The sequence below is a fragment of the Triticum dicoccoides genome, chromosome 4A, assembly GCF_002162155.2.
Source record: "Triticum dicoccoides isolate Atlit2015 ecotype Zavitan chromosome 4A, WEW_v2.0, whole genome shotgun sequence".
NCBI classification, from domain to species: Eukaryota; Viridiplantae; Streptophyta; class Magnoliopsida; order Poales; family Poaceae; genus Triticum; species Triticum dicoccoides.
The window spans coordinates 533,341,913-533,357,359 of record NC_041386.1 but is presented as its reverse complement, the minus strand read 5'-3'; the positions used below and the strand labels follow the sequence as shown (position 1 = coordinate 533,357,359).

At 40.9% G+C, this 15,447-nt stretch overlaps 1 protein-coding gene and 1 pseudogene across 1 annotated transcript in view; one reads left to right on the top strand and one right to left on the bottom strand.

The window, feature by feature from the left end:
* Positions 1-152: 152 nt before the first annotated feature.
* LOC119286570 lies at positions 153-12,742 on the bottom strand (annotated as a pseudogene).
* A 124-nt stretch (positions 12,743-12,866) lies between these two features.
* LOC119286569 (DNA-(apurinic or apyrimidinic site) endonuclease-like) overlaps positions 12,867-15,447 on the top strand; it is a 10,366-nt gene continuing 7,785 nt past the window's right edge. The window contains exons 1-3 of the mRNA XM_037565957.1: positions 12,867-13,210; positions 14,497-14,589; positions 15,038-15,182. Coding sequence (XP_037421854.1) covers positions 12,956-13,210; positions 14,497-14,589; positions 15,038-15,182 — 493 coding nt within the window. The 5' untranslated portion in view covers positions 12,867-12,955. The remainder of the gene's footprint in view (positions 13,211-14,496; positions 14,590-15,037; positions 15,183-15,447) is intronic.

Below are 15,447 nucleotides of genomic sequence, written 5' to 3'. Positions count from 1 at the left end.
CCCCGAGTCGCCCTGGGCAGGGGCGACGCAAGGGAGGGGAAGGGGGTTCCCCGTCCTGGCACATTCCAGGCAGGTCTAACGCAAGGCGACTCTGCTCCAGGGTTGCAGCCAAACATGTTCTATATCCTTGATGCGTCAAAAGGAAAATCCACCCGATTATGTCGTATCTCGTCTATGATAATAAATGAAGCAAATTGTTTATTCAACCACATAATATTTTTCACAGGATAACAAATATCTATTCAGGGCAATCCTAATAATTAGTTTTTTTAACCTTAGATCATGTGTTTCAGGATAGTGATAACATTTATCTACAAGCAATCTACAAGCCTCCTTTCGATGCTTGCAGCCAGTACTCGTACAGAAGCTCCTTAAAAAAAGATCCTTCCATCTCCATCAGTGTGTGAGGTCGATCGTATTCTACCATTTTGCCTGCAAAAAACATAACTGTTAGCCTACAACAAAATACTCAATGACCCCTGAGAAACAATACTAGAAAATAGTAAAAGAAGTGCAAGGGTAAAAGAAGTGCAAGGACCAGTTAAACATCTAGGGAAACAACATTTCAGCATGTTATACTCTCTGTCATAGGAGTTTTGTTTTGTGCTACAGTTACAGGAGGGTGGGAGGTTGACATGACATTAAGAAGTTTGTAGGCAGGGCCATGATTATCCCTTCCCAGCGAACGAAATCTTAGTACAGATACCTGGCAAAAGTACTTCAGTGCCTATTTGGCAAATTTGGGGTGTTACTAGACGTTGAGGAAAGAGTACTAGAATTCTAAAATGCAATAACTTTCCTACAAGTGTAGAGTTTATATAACAACAAATGTGATAAAATAGAACAGGATTAATTTCTGAAGTTCTCGGAAACCATTCATGCGGGCCACATTCGTTTGACTGTTTGTGTGTACTTCTGGTCTTCTACTCCTAATGGCCATAATGGCACTTTCAGATTAACTTTTATTGAATTGCCTACGCCAGCAGTTTTACCCAAAGCTTAAGGTGATTGAGAAAGGTGGGGAATATATATTTCAAAAATTCTTATCACATCTTAGCCCCCAACATATCTTAGACGTCAGATCAAAGCATGCTTTTCACAAAAACAAAAACAAAAAGGATCAAAGCACGCCACAAATAATTTTTATGAATATCAATACCATGTGAAAGGGGCTAAGCCGCTAGATAATTTGGTCAAGCTATCATTGCTTTACATAATAAAGGGCAGTCACTGTATAGCTACAAGTCCCTTACACATGGTGCACGTTTTCAACCAGTGCAATCTCTAACTAAGAGATATCAGCCGGCTCTGCTTCCATACCAAATTCTATGCACCAACTGGTTCATCCACAAAGTCAAGCTGGCAAGGCAATTTTCGATTGATCAAAGCAGATAAGAGTCTTAATTATTAATATTATTACTACTTCTCAAGTTCTTGTAATAAGTTGTTAGGTTTTAGCATAAACAGGTAATTGCTCCAAATGTATATGTGTTGCATTATCCCGCAAGGCCACACCAGATTATGGTAACATTGCACACTTAAAATTTTTTAATAAGATGGAGATTTCTGAAAATAATGAAGGTTCTGACAAAAATAGGGAATAAAACCCTTAATTTATTAAATGATCCCAAAATTTGTAGTGCACTAATTTACGAAAATTAATATACACATCAGTTTCCTGATAAATTTCTAGAAATTCTGCAGCTTTTGGGAACAATGATATCCAATGCCATCTTGACACTACGGTGTTTTCCAGAAAGAATATGCAATACTTCAAATATATTGGAGTGAACTCTGACCAATACGTTCATCAAGACATGTTTGATCTTTGCAATACAAAAGCAGATTGCCGTGAAAGTTGATGAAAATAGAAGTCGTTTGATATGGCTAACCTTGTCAAAACTGATGAAGTTCATTTGCACACACAAGTACACAGCACATTGGCTGACATTCAAGAAGTTCGAGAATTTTGACCAACTATTTGGAGAACTTAGAATTTATCCCTTAGGGAGCTCCTAATGAGAAGGATTCCGGCTATACATGAGACTTCTATTGGGAAAAGGTTACTTAAAACAGTTTGAGTCAGCTGCGCCTGTTCAGTGAACAGTAAGTAGGTTACTTAGCACCTGACCTAAACTAAAAGCTATATATGGGGATGGTGCCCCATATTGAAATGGATTTAAGCATGAGATAGCGCAGTCATTTACCTCAACTCATCTCTATGCAGCTATATATGGGGAAGGTGCCCCATATAGTAATGGATTTAAGCATGACTATGCTCGCCCGGTTATACTTCCTGGTTACCATGTTGGTATAGCAATACCCCTCCATCCCTTGTATCTCTTCCCCAATTCCTCCCAGCCGTGGCTATGTTCTGAGATCAAGGGTCTCCAACAGTCCCTGTGTGTGTGCCTGTGTGGTGATGGTGTGGTTGGGAGGCAGGGGACATGCGTAACTATTTATTTTGGGCGTTCAAACTGATGCATGAGCCCATCTTCAACAATCCCTTGCCAATTGATTTTAGAGTTGGTCCCAAAAAAGTACTGTCAGTTCTACATTATTTGACTATTGTCTTTCCATATTACAACCCTGAAATCTTCCATTTGTCAGATTCAATCCCGAATTGTAAAACCGGCTGAAATTCAACTCTGAACTATCAAAACCGGCTAGGATTCAACCCTTCTCTTCCCTGAATCTGGTTTTCCCTGAGGAGGCCTGGTTTTGACCCATTGACCGTCCAGTAGGTAGCCACGTCAGTTTTATTTTGTCAAACAGATTTAAAAATAATCTGAAAAACATTATATTTTCAGCCCCTATTTTCGTCAAATTTTAGCCAAAAACTAAAGTATCCAGAAAATTTGAAGTAATTTGTAAATCAACAATATTATACTATCATTCTGGGAAAGTTTCATAGTTTTTTGCCAAATTTATTTAAAATTAACATGAATTACATTTTCAGCCCCTTTTTTGGTCAAAAAATAAAAGTATCCAGAAATTTTTGACATAATTCTGTAAAATCAATAATAGTATGTCGATCATTCTGAGAAAGTTTCAGTTTTTTTGCCAAATATTTATAAATACCCTGAAATTACATTTTCAGCCCCAATTTTGGTCAAATTTCGTCCAAACAAATGAAAGTATCCAGAAATATCGAAAAGCTTCTGTAAAATATAGAATAACATACTGATCATTCTCGGAAATGTTCAGCCATTTTGGCTCAAAGGAACTATAAATAGCATCAAATTTCAATTTCTGCCTGTACAATCAAAACGCTGATGTGGCTGCTGACTGGATGGTCAACGGGTCAAAACCAGATTCAAGGGAGAGAAGGGTTAAATACTAGCCGGTTTTGATAGTTCAGGGTTGAATCTTAACCGGTTTTAGAGTTTGGCATTGAATCTTTAGACAAACCGAAAAGTTCAGGGTTGTAATATGGACTACAAACCAAAAAGTTCAGGGTTGTAATATGGACTTCTCTCAAAAGTTATGGCTGCAATGTGTTGTTTATACACTATATGTGCGACTTACAAATGTAAATAAGACCTGCAGGTTGTTTTAAGAGTTGGGTCCAACTCATGACCACTGGTGGAACCATACTAGCAAACTGCAACATGATTGTACCGAATAATGAGTCGAGGGCAAGAACCACATGCACATTCATTTTCTGAAAGAGTCTCTTGGTAGTTGGCAGCAAACAATATTTGTAATTTAACACCACATGCGAACCTGAAAACAATCATGAAAAGCCATAAAGACTGATTAGATGCATGCATACCGTTGTTAATAACAAGTACCCAGGTGCAGTCCACCACTGTTGGTATCCGATGTGCAACTGTGATAACTGTGCTGTCCTTGAATTCCGTCCTGATTATCTTCTGAATAATAGCATCAGTTGCAGTATCAATGGATGCTGTTGCCTCATCAAGGATCAAGATGCAGTTTCTTCTCAATAGCGCACGGGCCAAGCAAAGTAACTGCCTTTGGCCCATGCTCCAGTTTGATCCTCCCTCCACAACTGTTGGGCAAAGCAAGTAAAAGAAATGTGACATAATTGCAGCAAGTTCTGTAAAAGAGAATGAGGTTGAAAAGACCTACTATGTGAATCCAATCCTTGCTTGTCTTTAACTGCTTCAATTAGTTGACATTTGCCTAGAACCTGGCAAAGGTTAATTCACAAATGCTTCCTTAGTTTTCAAATAAGCTGTTTATTAGGAAGAGGGGACTAGTACTAAATTGTGTAATAGTGCAAATATTTCCTTTAGCAGTATATTTCAGTAGTGTTGCTGCTTGCAAGGTGCTAGCAGTTCAATGCTACCATGCCATAAATTATTCAACATAATAATTTCAGCAACATATCACAATGTTCAAACACTACCAACTGATTTACTAGATTGCAACCAGAGGTGCAAAGATCTGGTTATCTAACTATGATTGAAAAACCCTCAAGAGGAAAGTAATATACTGACGAGAGAATTCCTTATTTGACACCGTGCTTAAATTTTATGCCCTATTTGACATCGGCAAATAATTTCTTCCCTATGTAACAACGAGTCTAAATTTTATGCCCTTTATAACACTTTCGTCCCTTTTAGGCCTAAATGACACCTGAAAAGACCCTTTTGCCCCTTATATGATATGATTGTGTGCGCACGCGTACTGCTGCGTCCGTGTGTGTGCGCTGCTGCGTGTTTGTGTGTGTGTGCGTGCTGTGTGTGTATGCTGCTGCATCCGTGTGTGTGCTGCTGCGTGTTTGTGTGTGTGCGTGCGTGCGTGCGTGCTGCGTGTGTGTGCTGCTGCGTCCGTGTGTGCGTGTGTGCTGCTACATATGTGTGTGCTACGCGTGTGTGTGTGCTGGTGTGTGTGCTGCTGCATATGTGTGTACTATGCGTGTGTGTGTGCTGGTGTGTGTGCTGCTGCATGTGTGCGTGTGCCTGTGTGTGCTGTTGCGTGTGTTACTGCCACTGCCTGTGTGTGTGCACTACTTCCCCGCATTGATGTTATGTGTGTGCGCTACTGCTCCGCACACACTCATACCACATGAGGGGCAAAAGGGTCTTTTCAGGTGTCAGTTAGGCCTAAAATGGACGAAAGTGTTATAAAGGGCATAAAATTTAGACTCATTGTTACATAGGGAAGAAAAAAAATTCAGTGTCAAATAAGGAAGCGAAATTTAAAATAGTGTTAAATAAGGAATTGTTTCTATACTGACAACCAAGGAGCATTCCATCTGGGGTATGGTCTGAAAACATAAAACACCATCTTTTACAAAGATAATGAGGTCATTTATTGATTATTATAACTCATGGATGCATGTGAGAGCGTCTGCTTTTGATCTTCTTTTCTCTCAACTATTCTTGTTTCATCATAGAAAAAACATTGAGGAACGAATGCTAAATTCTTTTAACAGGGAAAATAGAAAATAATCAAATTATAGTAACAACATATGGAAACCTACTTCCCAGATTTGTTCATCCGAGAAACGCCCTTGAGGGTCCAAATAATATCTTATGGAACCATAAAAGAGTATAGGATCTTGAGGGATAAGACCAATTCGAGATCGTAAGTCATGTAACCCCATTTCTGTGATGTCGTAGTCATCAATGATTATCTTTCCTCCAGAAGGCTCAACAAGACGAAAAATTGCATTTATCAAACTTGTCTTGCCACTTCCTGTTCGACCGACTATCCCAATCTTGTCGCCACCTTGAAATGTGCAAGTAATTCCATGAAGTACTGGAGAAGCATCTTGATTATATTTTATCTGCTAACACAAATATCAATTGCATTATGTACAATGCATGAAAAATTCATACTGGTCATGTCTATGGACGATAAACAAGACATTTATTTTTCATCACCTACCTCCAAACCTTCAAGTTCTATCTTACCCACAGAGGGCCATGCATCCGGTGGTTGATTCTGTTTCATAATATATGGTGCCTCACTTACAATACCCATGTATTGGCTCAACCTTTCAACAGAGATTATTTGATTTGCAAGAGAACATTGATTTTGTATAGAGAACAGGAATAACATATTAAGTGACAGACCATAAGAGAGCAACATCCCTACAGAACCTGCAGAATTGTATAAGCCAACATTAATAATTATGAGTTAATCTTAATCTAATTCTCATTTCATGTGCTCAACAACTACTAAAAGGAAAGGAAATGATGCAATTCTATAGAGTGATAAACTAACCTATGTCAAATTCTATAAGAAAAAACATTACAGGAACATAGAACTACATATGCATGATAATAACAAGAGAATCATGTTGTGGTTCTTCCAAATCTGCCATGCTGTGAAATGGATGATTAATGTTATGACCTCGTCTCGACAAAATTACTTGGAATCAAGCAACCTCTTGAGGATGGAAGAGCAAGGGAGCAAGATGTGTGAAGCTAGAAAAGGAGCTGGGAGCACCAGACACCAAGACAAATGACTGAAATCAAAGATGAATCATGCAACAAAGATCATCAAAGAAACCCAGAACTAGATGGTAGTACTATGTAAGTCCAGGGTTATCTCCTTTTTCAAAAAAAATATGGTACTGTGTCACAGCTATGGGATGGCAGTTTGGCTCGAGATGGTGATTAGCGAGATATACGCTGAAGGGTAATCCTCTGAGAAAAGGAACCACTTGCAATATAATTTTTATTTATTGACAGGGAAAACAATGCAATATAATCTTCAACATCGTGTACCTAAATTCTTTACAAAAACACAGGTTAGCACTAAGGGCAAAAGAGCAAGTTAACTAATGGTTACAAAACATTGCATTCCCTTGAATAAAGTTTCACACATCTCACCAGGGCTATAAGTTCCTGCAGGAAGAAGAGTAATAACAAGTGCGGACAAGGAAAGAATAGCAGCACCCATTATCTCCAAACGTTGAGTCAACCATTCAGTTGCAGCAAAGCAGTGAAAAGATGGGCTTGCATTATTGTCGATAAGATCCAAACTTTTAGCAAAAAAACGATCTTCTTGCTTAAAGGCTCTTATTGTAACTGCTCCTGCAATCGATTCTCCAAGATGATTGGCCACTAGAGATTTTGTAGTGCCATTGATCCTCATCAATTCCTTTGAGGAGGCTAAGTAGTATCTCTGTAATGTTATATTTCAGTAAACCAGGTCATGTAAATAAGAGCCTACAGAGACTACATCATGCGTAAATGGGATTATACAAGCTTACCTGCAACTTGACAGCCATGATGATAACAGGTGCAGCAACAAGCAAAATTTGCCAGGTAAAGAAGCACAAAACACTCGAATTGATATATGCATTTAGTGTGGCACAAATACTGAAGGACATCGTAAATGGAAGATCAAGATCGATGATGCTTAAGTCAGATGATACCTGCATCATAGAGTTATTACTTGCTGCCTAATTTAAAATTATCATGGGTCAAACTAAAATAAACGAGATTCATATAGTACTACCAGTTCTTAGTACTTACACGGCTAAGTATCCTTCCAAGTGGAGTGGAATGGTAGAAAGACATGGGTGCACAGAATAGGCCACTAAGTAGTTGGGCAAATAGAGGTCCTGATGTCCGGAGACCAAGATCAACTACTAACAGAGCTCTAGATAGCAAGAAAATGATTGAACCAAATCCAATGGCTGTATACACCAGAACAAGGTTCAATGTGCATACACAGGGATTTTGAACATTAACAGCAAGCCATGAGTTCTGAAATATTTGCCAGATGCAAAAATAATGTTAGTAATAGCAACAAGACTAGCATATATGTAGCCCTTGTTCTGGCCCAAATACATTAAATAAGGCTTCAGTCCAGTGTCACCAATTTCTCTCCCCTCTGTTTTAATTAGTTGATCAGATGCTGATGGCTTGATGGATTCTTTTGCTGTACCGTGAATAACACAGGTGTTCCTCTCAAACTGCTTGCCTACATTATAAGCCATTCTTTTAACATTAGGAAAGTCTGTAGTGACTTCATGTGCTTTCACAAGGTCCTGAAATTGTTTGGAAGACACTAGCAGTTCTTGGTATGAAGTAGCATGCATGATCTGCCCATGGGACATTAACTGCCAAAAGACAAGTTACTGTCTGTCAACAAAATAGTAGGAGTTCCCCATGCACCGAAGGATGACCAAACTGTATCTTGTGAATAGCTGAGAAAGCACAATACAGTGATGAATTTCATATGATTGCTTCCTTATGATGATTTAATGCAGAATTTAACTTAAGTCGCAATTTTGTAGGTGCAACCAACTTAATAATAGGACAGGTGGTAGGAATCACTTCAAATCTGTTACTACCCAGGAACACCGGTAGCACCACCTCAATAAAGAAAGGGAGAAAAAAATAGCCATGAAACGTGGGATGAATATATGCTTATAGCCAAATGCCAAATGAAAATCGCCCTATAAACCCCACTATTATCTGATCCTTGCAATTAAACACTTCTAAGCCTACTCTGTTTATTCAAGGTGGTAATGAAGCCCCTTAGCCTCCCCCTTTGTTAAGCATAAGAGGAGATCCGCGTGCTTCCCTGGACTCACACCATGAATCCTAAAACTGGTATATTAGCAAATATTTTAGTTTTTACTAATAATCACTTATTTTACTTGATTGACCCTTATTAGTATATAAAATTAATATAAAAAAATATCCTATAATATGCAGCAATCACCCAGGGTTAACATGCATATTAGCAAGGACTGGATCAGGAAGAAAGCTTGATTCCTGTATGTCAGTTGGGCCCAACACTCAACCCCTGCAGGATCTTGAAGGGAAAGCTAGGAAACCTTACATGAGGAAATTGCATCCCACAAGCCTGGTGGAGCCTCTATCTCGGCAATGAAACATGCATGTAACCTCTCAAAATGCCAATAGTTGAATAAAGAGTCAATACTTACGACAACAGAATCAAATGCGTGTAGGAACTCCACTTGGTGGGTTACTAATAGAACTGTCTTTTCAGATAAAGCTCCCATCACATATTCCTGCAAAAGAATGATCATTAAAATTTAGAAAAATTGGAGACTCATGTAGCCAAACTGAGATGCCAACAAATAACCCCTACATTTAAAAGACTTGAAGCAGTATGTGCATCAACGCAGCTGAAAGGATCATCCAAAAGATATATATATCTGCATCATGATACAATGCGCGAGCTAATTGGACACGTTGCTTCTGTCCTCCACTAAGATTAACTCCTCTTTCCCCAATTTGAGTACGGTCACCAAAAGGCAAGCTTTCAAGGTCATACACCAAAGAACACCGCCGGAGAGTCTCTTCATATCTTTGCTTGTCCATGTTAGACCCAAAAAGTATGTTCTGCAAAGTTCCTGTTTGAATCCATGCATCCTGAGAAACATATGCTATTTTCCCACAAACATGACTCTGCAATTATGTTCAGAAATGAAATTAGTACTCGAAAAAAAGTGTAACAGTCCACGCGCACCAATAATATTTAGTAATTTGTGCTTAAATTGAAATCCAAATTTGGACCTCTGTTTTGCTGTCTTGCAAAATATCATATGCAGGTTTACTAAACATGTTAAGAGACATTACATTAAAAATATATTAATTGAAGATATCTATGACATAAACAGTAAGTACATGCACAACAAAAAATTAACTTTTCTCCAACCTGTCTTCTCCCACTTAGTGGAATAGGAGGGTGGTGCAACTGTTTGTTGATTGCACTAACCAAGCTAATAACACAGTCATTGTTATAACTAAGCACTATGCATAATGCACATTTCTCATGAAAAAATAATTCCAACTAATTATAGATCAGGTACTAGAGGTTCAAGAGTTATAATAGGAAAGACATGCTGACAACCAGAAAAGCAAACAAAAAGTGACCACAAAGCGACTAGTAGGCAAACTAAGGGAAGGGAACAACCAATCCCTTAGCTCTAGCCCTTTGCTAGAGTTGACACTCAGCTCTAATCGCCTCGAAAAGCTTGTTGAGTGTCATAGGAGTTGATCCACCAATCTTTAGGGAAGCATTGCCTGTGGGGTGGGTGTGAAATTAGGAGACGAGCCCAAGAAAAAAACACTACTCCGGTACTGCATCGCACCAATAGGTGATCAATATTTCTCTCATGATCGTTGCACAGTGGCCAGTTGGCGTTATGATAGAGTCCACAGCTGGCTAAGTGATCAACCATCCAGACGCATTTGCAAATCACAAGTAAAACGAAAAATTTCCAACATAAAGGGGACCTTTGCAGGATCAACTCGGAAGGTTTCAAGGCCAGCGAGGCTGCGATGCATGCGAGATAAGCAAAGCAGGTGGAGTAAGAACCTGAGGATTCCGAGAACCACGACAGAGAAGCCATTTAACCACCTCAATTCCTATAGTAAATGTTGTCCCAATCCCCGACGAAGATTCTTGTGGCAGCATTGAACATGGCACACTCATGCTCTGAATAAGGGATTGGAAAATGACACTAAGGAGCAGTGTGTTGCAGCCACAACCTGCGAGGACAAAAAGTTTGATGCCCATAATTTGATCCAATACTATAGACAGAACAAAATGTTATAACCTCACTCTTTAGATTACAAAAGGTAGTTTTGTTAGTATAACCCAAACACATTTACTGTAAGCTAGATTCATAGCTGCAACACAGTAGAGTAAGTAGTACACTACATGCTAACCATGTGACAATACTAAATGGATAATAAGTTGATGGTAGAAAGGGAGGTTCCAGAATAACATACATCATTATTATGATCATTGGTTAGCAAAGTAAATTAAACACAAAGCAGCAAAAATATACCATTCCTTCTGTCCTTGGGACCTCTCCCAGAATAGCTGCCAAAAGAGTGGATTTTCCTGAGCCAACCTCGCCACAGATTGCTACCTTCGTTCCTGCTTTCACCTCCAAATTAATATTCCTCAGATTTGGATTTCCTGAGCTGTCCCATGAGAAACAGCCAGATTTGAATACTATAGGATACTGACTACACACACAATGCTCCATCGAAATTTGATCCTTTGGCAGCTCAGATTCACCAAGAAAACTGCTTATCCGAGAGAATGCAACCCTTGCTTGAATTACAGAGCCAATAACGTTTGGAATATGATTGATAGGGTGCTGAACAAGGCGCAGTGCAGCTACAAAGGTGAATACATTGCTAGGATTAAGTGGGACTCCCAGAAAATAGCATGCGATAAATGTTGCCGCTGAAACAAGTGCAGGTGATGCCCAGAAGACAACACTAGTATATGCTTTTCCTAGTTGGAATGCTGACAACCATTTTAGCTCCAACTCCCTAAGATGTTCTATAACACTCTTGAAGTGGGCCTCCCATGCATAAAGCTTCAGGACCTTCATGTTCACAAGAGACTCAGACATAGCTTTCAACCTCATGTCTTGAGCTTCCATGAGTTTCTTCTGGAAATCTTGCTGTTGCCTGGCCAGAGGGGCATTCAGTAGAACAGTAAGCATTATAACAAGAACAGATGCTATTGTTGCAGGACCAACTGCATCGTATAGTACTGCCAAGGCAATGCCAAGTTGGAAGCCGGTAGTCCATGTCCGATGGAACCAGAAAGGAAACTCCCCAACCCTGTACGCATCTACTATGAGATAGTTCATTATCTCTCCAGAAGAATGTTTTATACTGGCAAAGCATGATAATTTCTGTTGCTTTCGGTAAATAGAAGCTGACAAGAGTGACCGCACTTGGATTCCCACCCTCCGTGTTTGAAAATACCACTGTCTCTGGGCTAATGACTCCAAGCATTTAGACAGAAGAAGTCCAAGTGCTATAACAACACCTTCATGCTTGAAAGCTTCTTTTCCTGAGGATACATTGATAAATTCCTTTACGAGCAACGGACCAGAAGATAGAGTGAGTACCTTGAGCAATGCGAAGAACCCAGAAAACAGAATGTCCCTTTTGTAGCATGAAACAATTACCCAGAAAAGAGATGATTGCTTAGCATTGATTTTGTCCACAAACATTGAGTACTGAGTGCCTGCTTGATCTGCAACATCCGACGCAGGTATGTCTTTCTCTTCAAGAGGCTTTCTGTAACCCTTCTTCATCAAGGGATTCATCCACCAGAATGACATCCTGCTGAAAAATCCAGCAACCGAGAAAGGAGACGCCGATCTCTCAGAATCAAATTCATCCTGAATAGTGTCATTGTTTAGCAAGTTGTGCAAACCAGTTGCTTTGCAAGCTGCGTCAACACATTTTATTAGAAAAATGTAAACCAAAATGGTACATAGTGTTTCAGACTTTCAGTAACTAAATGAGAGGAAGAAGAGGTTTGGCTTTGACCCGAAGAGGCAGAAATCCAAGCAACGTTAGGGTTCCTTACCGAAACATGAAGAAATCTTCCGAGTCCGCACGCCAGTCCAGTGGAGGAAAGGTGGACAGACCTGGAGGCGGCGTGCCTCAGTGGAAGCAAGCCTGCAGGCGTGTTTGGCGGCGTGGGCAAAGGTGAGGCGAGGAGGGCTTTTTGGGTACTGGTGGCAGCGAATCCCTGGCACGAAGTGGGAAGCCGCCGGGAGAACAAGGGTGCCGCCACCCGGCTGCCGGCACCTTGCCGGGGGAGCGGGGCAGCACGCTCGGCATGTCATGGGGACGGGGGACGGGTTTGAGGTCTACCTGGGGCACGATATGATAGAATTAGGGCGCGCGCTGTCCGCTGTGTATGGATGTCCTGATTTGCATGCCGTCCGAGGTGCTCCGCGGCAGCGCCGGCGCGGTGGGGGTCGAGCCGTCGAGGAAGGACCGGCGAGAAGAACGGAGAGTGTCGCGGAGGCGGCTGTGCATCGTGCACGGTTTGTTGCTGGGCTTCTTGGGCTGAGATGCTGCTGGGCTTCTTGGGCCTTACCTACGATAGATATCGGAGGCGCCCTTTATCGGCAAAAAAAAAGTATTTTGCCCGTCGTTACTTCACTTCCGGTGTTCCCTCCCCTGCAGGCGGCTGCCGGGGAGCGCAGCCGCACCAGCCAGCCATGAAGCGCTTCTTCCAGCCCGTACTCAAGGACGGATCCCCCGCCAAGAAGAGGCCCGCCGGAGCCGCGATCTCTGACTGCGTTGATGGCCGCGCCCCCACCGCGGCCGACGCCGGCGGGGACGGCCCTCCCGGCGAGGAGCCACGCAGGTTCATCACGTGGAACGCCAACAGCCTTCTGCTCCGGATGAAGAGCGACTGGCCCGCGTTCTGTCAGTTCGTCGCCCGCCTCGACCCCGACGTCATCTGCGTCCAGGTGAGCCAAGGCAAAGAGCGTTTCATTCAGCACCCTTTCTGTGTGTCCGGATTTGCTTGCTACCCTAGATTTGGTTTTAGCCTGCAATGCGAGTGCTGTGCCGAGGGATTTTTAGGCGAGTGTGCTGCAATGTGGCATGCAGGAGCTGCCGTTGCTCGCAGGCATTTCATCTAGCACATTGGGGCGAGTACATCTTAGTTGTCCTTTTGTGCAAGATTAATCCAATTCTGGTAATCTAGGGTTTGACCCATCTGATTGATCTAGGGTTTAATCCAATTCCGGCGTGCTGCATCCCTTGCGAGATTGATGGTGCCAGTTGTCTTAGCTGACTAGCTGGTGACTGATTATGCCGACCGACGATTCCTGCTGTGCATTTTTCTGGTTGTTTGGCATGCTGTGCTATATTTGCTCATAATACATCAAGGCTATGTACCACTGAGAGTAGAGAGCATGCAGTGTTGATGGTTGTAAAGGCTAGGGTGGTGTTTGCAGAGGTTGTGTTGAGCATTTTATGAAACAGACTGAATGCTATGAAAATATTCTTAAATCAGTGAACTGATATCTACTTGCCTGTTTCTTGTTATCAACTTATCCTGGATTAATGTTGGCAACATTGCGGAAAGAAAATGTGAAAAACTTGTTTTTGGTCTATCTGTTACTTATGTCAGTCCTAGTGTTCCAATTCCAGTTATTTGGTTGCTCAATTAGCCACTATCTGCTGCTACAACAAGTTCTCGTACCTATACCATGTGCTGATTTGCAGCAATAGTACAGTTACAACAAAATATAGGCCATACGATGAAGTAATTCTCAAGCTGAATCATTATTTGAGAAAACTTATGTCCTTCTACATTATTCTGATGTCTGGATATGGTGGATCGATTAACCCTAGCCTCTTTTTGAAATTGCAGCTCAATAGTTGAAATCCAAATCCGCCTTGGGTTCTTGTTTTAGTGCAGTAGAGTAGAACTGGGTTTATAACAAACCCCACTTTTGGGTTGTAAAAATGACAGGCCAAGGTCTTTATTTCCATTCAATTCCAATACCTTTAGTTGTTATGAGTTATGACAACTTAGCAGCCTAATAATATTATTATTTGTCCTTTTGGGTGTTTAGTTGCCCTAGCCACAAATTGTTGTTTTGTTTTGTACTCTTAATCAGTAATCGCAACTATTATGCTGTTCTCGGGTTAGGTTCTCTACTTTATTTTTTAGTTTAACAATCTAAGCATATTATGTATGTATCAGTGAGTAGGATCTTTGCTGAACTTCTTTGCCACTTGCCAGGAAGTGCGGATGCCAGCAGCTGGTTCCAAAGGGGCACCTAAAAATCCTAGTGAGCTAAAAGACGACACAACGTCGTCACGCGAAGAAAAACAGGTAATACTAAGGGAGTAGCCCTGTACCCTGTAGTTATGGAAAGTGGATCCCTTATGTCAGATCCATTGGTTCTGGCTGAAATTAGATTTCCGCATTATGGATAAGATGTGTAGTTCCTTGAAATGGCTTTGTAAAAACTCTGTTTTTGTGATACATGTGTAGTCTATTGAAAATGCTTCTTAAAAGGGTGATTTCTGATAGTTTTGCAAGAGTATATCTATTTTTTGAAAAAATTACTCTAGATTGTGTAAAATTGGACTTTGATTTGTATCAGTTGCATCCTGAAGCATTGCTGTGTTGTGGTGACTGTGTATTTAGCAGGAAACAATTATGAATAAATTTCAACTTAGTTTCCATCTGTTTTCTCTTTTCAGCGTAGGTTGTTACAGCAGTTGCATTAGTTGTGCTTAACTAAGTAATTCTACAATTACTTCTTGATGTCATGCAGACAGTGCTGCGTGCTTTGTCGAGCTCACCTTTCAAAGACTACCGTGTGTGGTGGTCCCTTTCAGATTCAAAATATGCAGGCACAGCTGTGTTTATGAAGAAGAAGTTTGAACCAAAGAAAGTGTCATTCAACTTGGATAGAACATGTAAGTTTGGTTTGGAGAGGTTGAGTAGCTGTCTCCCCTGTTACACTATATTTTGAAATGTCGCATGCTCTACTCTAGTGGGACATTCTGTTCGGCATGTTATATTTTTGTGATTATGTCATTGGATTTAATTTGGTAAGGGTGGTAAGTGTTAGGAAATATGTAACTTGTATTTCCATGTGGCCATAGGCCAGTATATATACACGTACATGTGCAGTACAATATGCAGAAAACCCCTTATAGAACAGGGAAATACAAAGGGGTA